At 39.6% G+C, this 12,052-nt stretch overlaps 1 protein-coding gene across 1 annotated transcript; it reads right to left on the reverse strand.

Annotated features, from left to right (window-relative positions):
* Window positions 1-7,234: 7,234 nt before the first annotated feature.
* LOC116259165 (U-box domain-containing protein 38-like) lies at window positions 7,235-9,173 on the reverse strand. Its single transcript, XM_031636837.2, has one exon. It carries the CDS (start codon window positions 9,102-9,104, stop codon window positions 7,473-7,475), a length of 1,632 nt encoding a protein of 543 aa, XP_031492697.1. The 5' UTR covers window positions 9,105-9,173; the 3' UTR covers window positions 7,235-7,472.
* Window positions 9,174-12,052: the final 2,879 nt, after the last annotated feature.

A 12,052-nucleotide genomic window follows, 5' to 3' on the forward strand; every position in this document is an offset into this window, starting at 1 on the left:
CTTGCAGCCAGTCAGTCTCCAGATGATAAGCTTTTCGAAGTGCAAGCTTGAGGAAACTACATTTGAACTTTAAAGATCATCCATGCACAATACAATCTCAATGTCAATTTATAGGCTACCTTTGTTGCTAGTGAGTTTATATGAGTTGGGTTATAGGTGTTAGACACTTAGATGTTAGCCAACAAGCTAAGAAAACTAAGGAGAGAAGAAGGTGAATGTTGCAAGATGAAGGTCACGACATGTAAAGCTGAACCCCAGAACCGAGTGGGCGAAGCTCGGGTGGAAGTCTGAGAGAGATGCTTTTGATGACAAATCAGATGAAGAGAATGAATCAGTCCGAGCTCAAGGTCATAGTGCCAATGACAAAAACTGTTAATAGAAACACCAAGAAGGCTTTCAATGTGTATTACTTGGGAGATGAAAAGTCATATCTCTTGAGAGATGAAAAGTCATGTTTGTTGGAAGATGAAAAGTCATGTCTCTTAGGAGATGAAAAGACATGTCTCTTGAGAGATGAAAAGTCAGGTCTCTTGAGGGATGAAAAGTCATGTATGTTGAAAGATAAAAAGTCATGTCTTTTGAGAACTAGAGACCCTTTATGTAACTCCTCTATATAAATGAGCCTCTCCACCAAAGGAAGACAAACAAGAAATGATAAAGTAGTGGACGTAGGCCTATTGGCTGAATCACTTTAAAAATTTATGTCCATTTAATTATTTCTTCATTTGGATTTCTTACATGGTATCAGAGCCACTGGTCCTTGTTAGTGTTGCTGCTAGATCTTAAGGATTACATCTTGTGTTGCTGCGTTTCATTCTTATGGGAAATCAAAAAGCATCATCAAATACGAGAGTCAACTCTGATACGGGTATGAATTTTCTTGTTTCTCCTCTTCAGTGCCCAAGCAATTTACAGCATTTTCTCACCATCAAGTTAAATGCTGAAAATTATCTTATTTGAGAATCTCAATTCACTTCAATTTTGATCTCATTTGGTCTTATGGGATATATTGATGGAAGCAAACCTGTTCCGTCAATGTTTAGAAGTGGAACAACTGAAATTAGTTCAGAATATATTGAATGGTTGAGAAATGATCAACTACTTTTGAGTTGGATTAAGTCCTCTCTATCTGAAGCAATACATACCCAAATTATTGGTTTAAAAACCTCTCTAGAGGTTTGGAGCGCTCTTAGGCAGTCATATGCCACTCAATATAGGGCTCGAATAATTCAGTTAAAATCATAGTTTCAAGATTTGAAAAAGGGGTCTAGTTCTATGGATGTTTATATAAACAAAGCAAAATCTATTGCTCATCAATTAGCCATTGCATCCAAACCTGTTGATGAAGATGATCTTGTTCTTCAAATTCTTAGAGGATTGCCAAGTGAATATCTTGCTTTTAAAGTCAGTATGGAAACTCGAAAGGACCATGTCTCTTTGAACGAACTTCATGGGCTTCTTCTCATACAAGAAGCCAACTTAAAAGAAGATGATTCTCAAACTTTTGAATCTATTATGCCGGCTGCGAATATTGCCTCAAAACAAGTTTACAACAAGCAAACCAACTACAAAGGTTGTGGTAGAAACAACTATCAATCTAGAGGAGTCCGGAAAAGTGATCAATACAAAGGTGATCGTCTTGTGTGCCAAATATGTGGAAAAGTTGGTCATATTGCAAAGTTTTGTTGGTCATATACTAACTTGCTTAAAGAAAAAGAGACAACGCCTCCTCAAGCATATCATGCAATTTCTTCTAGCACTCTGAATCAAGACATTGGAGATGACAATTGGTATCCTGACTCCGGTGCGACTCATCACATCACCAATGATATCAATAACTTGTCCATTCATGCCAAATACAAAGGTGGAGATGCAGTAAAAATTGGAGATGGATTAGGTTTGAGAATTTTTCATATTGGTTCTTCAAAGACATCTCAAAATTTAGTTTTAAATGATCTCCTTCATGTGCCCAAAATAACAAAAAACTTGTTATCTGTACAACGTTTTTTCAAGGATAATGGAGTCTATTTTGAGTTTCATCCTAATATGTGCTATGTTAAGCAGCAGGGAACGAGAAAAATTCTTCATCAAGGAACGAGCAATGATGGGCTATATAAGATAGACCTTAGTAGCAGAAAAAAGGAAGCACAACTTGGAGAAAGACATAGTATTGGGCAGTGGCACAAAAGACTTGGTCACCATTCATTTTCCATTGTTAAGAAGGCTTTGAACAAGTGTAATTTGTCTTATTATGATGATTGTTTAAGTTATTTGTGTGAAGCTTGTCAAAAAGCTAAGAGTCATAAACTTCCATTTAATGCTATTTCAAGTAAGGTGAAACACCCGCTTGAACTCATTTATTCTGATGTATGAGGTCCAGCCCCAGTGGAGAGTGTGAATGGTTTTAAGTACTATGTGATTTTTATGGATGTCTTTTCAAGATATACTTGGATTTATTTGATGAAAAAAAAATCAGACGTCAGTCATGTTTTTAAAGCTTTCAAGGCACTTTCTGAAAATCTCACTGGGCACAAGATAAAATATTTTCATTCAGATTGGGAAGGAGAATTTCAAGGGCTTCAATCATATCTTGTCGATAATAGGATTGGACATAGAATATCATGTCCTCATACCCCTGAACAAAATGGAGCAGCTGAAAGGAGACATAAACATGTTGTTGAAACAGGTTTATCTCTAATGGCAGAAGGTAATATTCTCAAGAACTTTTGGTCCTATGCTTTTTGTACTGCTGTATATTTGATTAACCGAATGCCAACCAAGACTCTTCATTTTGCTTCTCCTTTGAAAAAATTGTTCAAAGAAAAACCTAACTATGGCTTCCTCAAAATCTTTGGATGTGAATGCTTTCCTTGTTTAAGAGCTTATCAAAAAATAAATTAGATTACCGTTCTGAAAGATGTGTTTTCTTGGGTTATGCTCCTCAACATAAAGGATATTATTGTTTGGGTGTACGAACCCGTAAAATCTATATTTCGAGACATGTCCAATTTAATGAGAAAAAATTTCTTTTATTGATACTCAAGAAACTAGAACTCAAGATCTAGAAACTCAAAATCAAGCTATAATTTTAACCTCCCTTCATAAATATCAGTTCTCAAACCCTACAATACCATCATCTAGTACCTCCACAACTTCAGAGGAACCCTTACTTCAGTCTGAAACAAATCGTGAATCTCAACCTGAAACTCTTAGAAATGAGGAGCCTACCCAATCCAATGAAAATGAACCAAATCAAGAACGAGTCCATCCTATGACTACTAGATCTCAAGTGGGAATCTTCAAACCTAGATCTAAATACAATGAGTTCCATACATATTTTTCTAGCAAACACTCTCTTCTAAAAGCTCTTGTCTCCACTCTTCTTGAAGACAAAGAACCCTCAAGTTTCAAGGAAGCATATGAAGATGAAAATTGGAGGAAGGCCATGCAAGAAGAATATAATGCTCTTATTCGAAACAATACTTGGAAACTTGTTCCAAAGAAAGAAGCCAAACACATTGTAGGATGTAAATGAGTGTTCAAAATCAAGCGAAAGTAAGATGGATCATTGGAAAGATACAAGGCTAGACTCGTCGCCAAGGGATATAGTCAAAAAGAAGGAATTGACTATACTGAAACCTTAGCCCTGTTGGAAGCCTACTACAATTCGGACAATATTGACTATTTCTATTAGTCACAAATGAAAAATACATCAGCTGGATATTCAAAATGCATTCCTATATGGATCTATTTCAGAAGAAGTTTATAAGGCTCAACCACCCAGATTTCAAAATCATTATTTTCCAAATCATGTATGCAAGCTTGAACGTGCTTTATATGGTTTAAAACATGCTCCTAGGGCATGGTTTGCCCGTCTTAGTCTATTCCTCCAAAATCTTGGTTTTAAAGGGGCTCAAACATATTCATCTCTTTTTATTTTGAGAAAAAGAGAAATACTTCTATATGTTTTGGTATACGTGGATGACATGATCATAACAGGAAGCTCACCAGAATATATTCATAAAATTATTTGCCAATTCAAAAGTGAGTTTGCCATTAAAGATCTGGGTGAACTTCATTTCTTTTTGAGCATAGAAGCAAAAAGAATTGACAATAAGCTAATATTGTCTCAAAGAAAGTATATATTCGAGCTTCTCAAAAGAACAAATATGCTTGGAGATAAGGGAGTTTCAACTCCCATGGCATGCTCCCCTGCTTTATCTGCTCAAACTGGATCAAATTTTTATGATCCAGCTCTTTATCGCAGCATTGTTGGCGCTCTTTAATACTCTACTGTGACTCGTCCAGACATCTCTTATGCTGTCAACAAAGTTTGTCAATACATGCATCATCCTACTAATGCCCATTGGAATGCCGTAAAGAGAATACTAAGATATTTGAAGCACACAATTGATTATGGCCTTGTTATTAGACCTAGTTCGGTTTTAAATATTAATGCTTACAATGATGCAGATTGGGCAGTATGTCTTGATGATAGATGCTCTACAGGTAGATATACAGTATTTATTGGATCCAATTTAGTTTCATGGAGTGCTAAAAAGCAGCCAGTTGTCTCTCGTTCTAGCACTGAGGCTCAATATCGATCTATTGCCAATACTACTACTGAAATCATGTGGTTACAATTTTTATTAAAAGAGCTTTGTGTTGATCAATCACAACCTCCCATATTATGGTGCGACAACATCGGCGCAGCCTATCTTGCAGTTCATCCTATGTATCATAGTCGCAGCAAACACATAGAGATTGACCTTCATTTTGTTCGAGAAAAATTGGCTAAAGGATATTTGAAAATTCAGTACATCTCTTCCAAAGATCAGGTTGCTGATATTTTAACTAAGCCACTTAATAAGCAGCACCTTTATCAAATAATTAACAAACTCAATCTCATTGTTGGAGCATTGAGCTTGCGGGGGGATGTTAACAGAAACACCAAGAAGGCTTTCAATGTGTATTACTTGGGAGATGAAAAGTCATATCTCTTGAGAGATGAAAAGTCATGTTTGTTGGAAGATGAAAAGTCATGTCTCTTAGGAGATGAAAAGACATGTCTCTTGAGAGATGAAAAGTCAGGTCTCTTGAGGGATGAAAAGTCATGTATGTTGAAAGATAAAAAGTCATGTCTTTTGAGAACTAGAGACCCTTTATGTAACTCCTCTATATAAATGAGCCTCTCCACCAAAGGAAGACAAACAAGAAATGATAAAGTAGTGGACGTAGGCCTATTGGCTGAATCACTTTAAAAATTTATGTCCATTTAATTATTTCTTCATTTTAATTTCTTACAAAAACATCCTTTTGTCGAGTGAGGATGCAGTAGTAAGGAGTCCAAAAAAATTATTGCCTGGGCTCCTTGAGTTCTCAAGATTGATAGATGGCAATGCTTCAAATGGCCCCATTACATCAATTGAGTTCCACAGGAATGCTCAGTTGTTGCTTACAGCTGGACTTGACAAAAAACTTAATTTCACCTCTTGAACCTTTCCAATTCGAAGGTTGAGTAAAAAAATAAGAAAAATGCATGGACTAGATGAAAATGCCTCCATCACCCTTCAAGGGAGGAGAGAGAGAGGGAAAGAGAGAAATATGTGTTTCCTTAAACAAAACTCTCTCTTTTGAGCGTATTTTGGGTTCTTGAAAAAATAACTTGTCTTTTAGGTTAATAACTTAATATCGGTTGTGTTATCTTCTGGAATCAACAGCCATCGAGACCCTTGTAAACCATACTTTGATGAGAATATATGGGCTGTCGATTAGAAGGAGATCAAATAATGAAAAATGAGTTGAAAATATAAAACTCAAGCTATTTTTTTCAAAAGTCGAAAATGCTCTTAAATGGAGACAAATGTTTTTATTTAAGAAACTCATTTGTTTCCCACTTTTTTTCTTCTTCTCTCTCTCTCTCTCTCTCTCTTTCTCCTCCTTTGAATGACATTTCAAACTCTTGAAGAAACAACCTAACTTCTACAATTGCAACTTCATTTTCATCACTCGACCCACCCAAATGATTCTCATCAAGTCTAGTATATATTTTTGAGAAACGAACGAGTATACCTTAGGCCAATTAGATCGAAACAAACATCCAATTCCAATTGCATGATATGGAACACCCTGTGGTATAGAATAAAATTATTTCTTGTTCTTTAAGCTGCCTAGCTACTTATGATGTATGAAAGAAATGGGGAAATGCTTATTGCTAAGCAGGGGAAGATGACTATCATCGGTTCAAATCTTGTTCTGCAACTCAGAGAGTTGGATGAAGATGACAACGTTATTTGGTCGTAAACAGATGATGATGAGAATCAAACTAAAGGTGTACATTTACAGTGAATGGTTATTGGAATTACGAGCAAATCATTGAAAAGAAAAAAAAAGAAAGAAAGAAAAATCCAAGGGTCTTCTAACATGATTATCCATCTACAGTCTGCAGTTTTAGGGAAGGCAACATTGCAAAGTGACATTTTTCAGTAGCATGTGATGATATAGATGATTTTACAGGACAGAACCATGGTTTTTGTTTCTACTCGGCAAGAAAATTCCATGCAAGGGATTGCTATCCCTTATATAAAGGCTTGGATTGATAATTGTATGTGATGTTGAGTGCGGATTTGTTTCAGATATAAAAGATTTTTCATCCACAGTTTGAAGCCAGATGTGCGAACAGAGGCAGCTTCACTCTCTTTTTCTTTTTTTTATCGAAATGCTCAGTTATCTCATTGTTAGGACACTAATTTCAGGAAATCTAGCAAAATTTCAGGCAATGTTTAAGGACAAGGACTTATAGACAAGATGTACATTTTGGAGCTTGTTTCAACAGCATGCGGTTTCTACAGCACAGCATTTTCAACACACAACATTGTAGATGGAGGACAATGGTGCTTCATTCTCAAAGCTGTCCAACATAATCTAACTAAAGTAGACACTGATATGTAGCTTCAAAAATAATACATGTTTTGAGATACATCATCGGTTCTAAAATCTTACATCATTGGACACCAAAATGCACTGCCAATACACTCGTTTTTCTTTGACAAGCATATGACCATGAAACCAATATTCCGGCGACAATCGGGTGCATTCAGTGTGAATTCATCCTCATAAAGCGATTTCTCGAATAATATTGATTGATCAAATCTCTTCTCCATTAAACGATTCCATTCAAAGAGGCCGTGGGCTGCGAAGAGCCCGAACATTCTTATCTTCATGTCATGTAATGACTTAATTTTGTTCGAGGCAATAGCAATATATATATTGTTTGTATGTATGCACATGCGGCCAAGTGCCAGCACTAATTAGCTCATATGTCAGGAAAAAGCCATACAAATACAGATCTCAATTATGGAATTGCTTTTGCTCTTACAGCACTAATATGTCATATATTAATAGGCTCATATTTATAAAATTATGACAAAGTACCCAGCGCGCAGAAGAGATACAGAGAGAGAGAGTGTGTGTCAAAAAGTGGAGTAGAGCCCCGATATGACCCGCTCGTGTAGCCAAGATGGCGCCACTGACTCATCAACAAAGCCAGAGTGACCGCAACCGGCTCGGTTGCTTCCGGCCGATGCGGCGCTGCTCTTCATGACCATCAACAGCTTGGTCGCCCACTCTTTGGCCCGGCCGCTTCCTCGTTCTACCACCTCCGCCATCACCTTCTCCGCGCCGGCTTCACGAGCCAAGCCTTTGAACCTCCACCTGTCCCGAGCCAAAAGGCATAGGACCATCAAGCCGTGCTCACGAATCAGCTCGGCCCGCCGTCCATCCTTCCCCCACTGCCAACTCTCAGCCACCAAGCCAACGATCAAGGAGAGAGCGCCGGAGTCCAGCATGGCCGCCCTGCCTTCGGAGCTGGTTGCTACATTGCAGAGCACCCGCATGGCTCGGATTCCAATCCTCGGCTTGTCCTCGCGAGCCAGCGTTATCAGCTTCGGCGCTGCGCTGGCGCGGGTCAGTTTGACGTGGTTGCCGCGCGCGAACGACAGATGGTAGAGAGCCATGGTGGCCTCCAGCCGGGCCTGGCTCCGGCAGCTCGACCCGAGCTGGTGGACCAGCGGACGGACTGCGCCGAGCACGCCAAGAGCCGTCTTGTTCCCGTCGTCCAGCGCCAAGCTGAAGATGGCTCCGACTGCGTGCTCCCTGGCCTCCACGTGTCCACCCTTGAGGACGTCGATCAGGGCTGGAACCAATCCTGACCGCACGATCATGACCTTGTTCGGCTCCTCCAGCGAGAGGTTGACCAATGCCGCCACGGCGTTGACCTGCACTCCGGCGCAGCGCGACCTCATCAGCGCGCGCAGACACGTGAGGAGCTCGCGGCTGCACATCCTCTCACGTGCTTCCCGGTCCTCGCGGGTCAGGTTCCGGATCCAGATCACGGCCTCTTCCTGATCCGAGAGGGTTGGGGACCTCATTTTCTTGATGAGCTCGTCTGCTTCTGAATCCGATTCAGATGAGAATGAAACCGGAACGGACGAATTTACGAAGCGCGGGGGAGATGCCTCGAAGTCCGACGAATGGAATCGGTTCGACGATTTGAAGGCGTCCCGGGAATCGAGGTTGCTAGGAGTTAAAACCGAATCCGGTGAGTCGAAAAGGCTCAGTTGGACGGTTGTCTCCGAAAAGGCGTCACTAACCGAGTCGGGCTGGTCGCCATGTTGGAGCCGCGCATTCGTTCCGGAGGCGGAGGCGGAGGCGAGCTGGGCGGCCGGAGTTTGGACGTTGGCAGCGTTTTCTGGTGACGCGCTGGCTAGCAGCTTGCAGGCGAGACGTCTAGCAGTTTCTGTGTCTGGAGGGGAGGGCGGTAAGTGGCCTGAATCGAGGCACCAGTTGGCGATGGCGGTCTTGAGGGCGACGTTGCGGATTAGAGTGCCGGCGGTGGTGGTGGTGCCGCCGAGGAATGGCAGGTCGTAATGTTGGTAAGGAAGCGAGAGAGCGGCCTCGATGCATCGGCGCTCGAAGGAGTGACCGGAGGGGAGGATGACGGGGTCGGCCATGAGGGAGTTGGAGATGGGACAGAGGAACTCCTGCGGCGGCTCCCTCCGGCGAGGCTGCCGGGTGTGGAAAGAGATCCTCCACCTGCTTTTCATCTCGAGATTGAGAGGAGTCGAGATTCTCTCTCCCTCTCTCACGAGCTCGGAACTCGGAGGTAGCCTCCCTCTTTGCGTTATATTTGGTGGCGGAGCAATGATGGGACAGAAGAGAGAGAGGGAGAGATGGAATACAGTGAGATCTCCAGAAGAATATAAAAGTGCTTCAATAACTGACGTGACTCGATTTCATATTCAAGAGAGGTAAGTTATTTTCACATATATATATGTTTTATATTTTTTACATTTTTCAGAATTTTTATTAAATTTGCTCACAACCAGGTCAAAGGCGGTTGTTGGTTGCGGCGCGCTCGGATACTCTTCTGTTGACATAATCCAACACAAATGGTTTTATTGTAATACCATTCAATTCATATATATATATATAACATCTTGCTTGCACAGTTTATAGATTAATTAACATATCACAAATCGATTAACATTATATCTACGTTTGCTTTGTTTATATAATTCAAAAATTAATTACACAAACATAAAGTGAAAAGGGGCACACCATGCACAAGGTGAAGGGTAAAGTTCGAAATTTGGAATAGATTCATGATTTTAAAAAAGACGTGTGGACAAGCCTTATTGTCAACCAACCTTTAGAATAATAGAATGGCTTTTTAGCCTTGGAAAGCTATTAATTTGAATATATGAAAGGGTTCATATAATTCTTTTACAATGTTTTAATAATTTTAAGAATGATATTGCCCAATGAAGAACAGCCAACATGAGGTCAACAATGGGTAAAGTCTTTATCCTACTATCTAAGCTAAAAAAAAAAAAGTAAGAAGATTTATTTTTAGATCAAATTATTGATCCGATAATAGAATACGACGGATGTCTGAAGTGTGAATGCATAAAGGAAAAGATTCCAATGGTCTCCAAACTCAATTATTTGATTTGTTTACACTGTTTTCAAATAATTTGCAAATTTTCAATGCAGATACGAAAGTATATGAGCTTCCAAAAACTACTTTATCTTTTAATAAGTTATTCACAATTGTCTAGCTTTTTGCATTTTTGGATATCCTCCTGGTTAATAAAATATTTTCCCAAAAACCACCAGCTTCTGCTTGCCCTTGGCCAGCTAGATTGGCTTTCTAACATGCATACAGATAGAGGTTCAAATTCTAGCCAGGCCTTTGTAATTTCTTGTACTATTATTCTGATTACTATTATACAGAAAGCGAGCCAAGCCTCTACTTTCTCTTACCTTCCTTTTTCCTTTTTAATATTATATGGCGTTGCCAGATATATGCATGATGAACAGTGAAGCAATCTTAGGATTCATTTGGACGCAATGAAAATAATAATAAAAAATAAATAAATCATAAGAGCACGCTCCTAGATCTTATAACATGCAATGAAGATCATTATTATGCAGTTAGTTTCATGAAAAGAATAATTAATGAACGGAAATGGAAATCGAATGCATGCGTTGCTCTCAAGTAAATATGAAGAATGAATTCTTTATTTTCTTCTTTCTGTATACACATATACGACCATCCATGGCCGTCCAGTACGCACTACCACCGCTACTTTCTAATAAATGCGACTTCATAAATGAGTTTGAAGTTGAAAGTTATATGTTCGAAAACATGTCGAAATTAGATGTGTAAACCTACCTGATTTTATATATAAACTCCTTATTTTACAAACCCTATAGAGGGTTGAATTTGATTTATTATAGAATTCGACTACACAAAACAATTATTATAAATTATTTTCTTTCATGCAGACATTTTGAATTTATCAGGAAAATGGGCCGAAGAACTGAAAAACTTGTGAAGTATAGTTGGATGGCAAACTGGGATTTGGCAGACTTCCTGTGTATAAGTTTATTAATCACAAATCAGTTCACAAAGTGATTTAACAATAAATATAGGTCTCCAAATCGCATTATTGAAGGTTAGGTATGCATGCATAAAGCAAAGGAAGGTCCACCAGTGCACTCCCGGCACCATTTTAAATCAAAAGATTCTTGAATTATTTGATTCAAAGTTACATGTATTTCAAAGGTATGTACATATTGGCTCGCAGTGAACCATATGAGATCAGGTTCATGAAGTCAAGCATTAGAGGCCATCAGGTTCATGAAGTCAAGCCTCACAGGCGGAGCCAGAAATTTTTAGCTGACGAGCAGATGAGCAGTGATAAGAGATTCGGCTAGGTCTGAGGGTGCTACGACATATAATTCGTCCAAGCTCAATGTAGAAGTCCAAGCTCAGTGTAGAAAATGAGTATGTTCACAGCTAGCTCCTTCATGGGTTGAGTGTGGAATTGCCAAAAGTAGCAGAACATTGCCCAAGCATGAATTAGATCCCATTATGACAGCAAATTCATTAAGAATTCACCATCTAGATCACAATTTTGTTGTTGTCAACTGTGGTTTACTGTATCATGGAGAAGCCAATACCTACCAAATGCACCTACTTCCATTTCATGGTCGTGTCGCTACTCAGGAATTGACATGGAAACCAAGATTTATAATATTTCTTGTTGAATATTAAAGCATATTGTGTCATTGCTTCAAGGAGCATAACGTAGCTGGTCGAGTTAGGGGCCTGTATAAAGGCATGTCTCTAGTTTGATGCTCGTGGGTACTATGTTTTTGTGTCTTAAGGTGATATAGCGTAATATCCAAGTTGAAGAGTGCACCATTGCTATCATTGATACCGATGTAGCCCAGGACTCCAAAGGCAGGGGGAATGGAGGGGCCTTCAAACCTCGTTTTCGGCGGTAGGATGAACCTCTTGCTCACTCGAAAGTACTAGTCAGGCAAGCGAGCATGTAGAAGGCGCATCACCTCTTTGATTCTCATGGGTGTTACTCCATTGAACCGTAAACAATGAGATCATGACATTCTAGTTGACAAATATACCGTACCCTATCTAAGTATCAACGCAACCCAAAACCCTAGAGGTAGGGGGAATGAGGGAACC

The sequence above is a fragment of the Nymphaea colorata genome, chromosome 8 (genome assembly GCF_008831285.2).
Source record: "Nymphaea colorata isolate Beijing-Zhang1983 chromosome 8, ASM883128v2, whole genome shotgun sequence".
Taxonomy (NCBI): domain Eukaryota; kingdom Viridiplantae; phylum Streptophyta; class Magnoliopsida; order Nymphaeales; family Nymphaeaceae; genus Nymphaea; species Nymphaea colorata.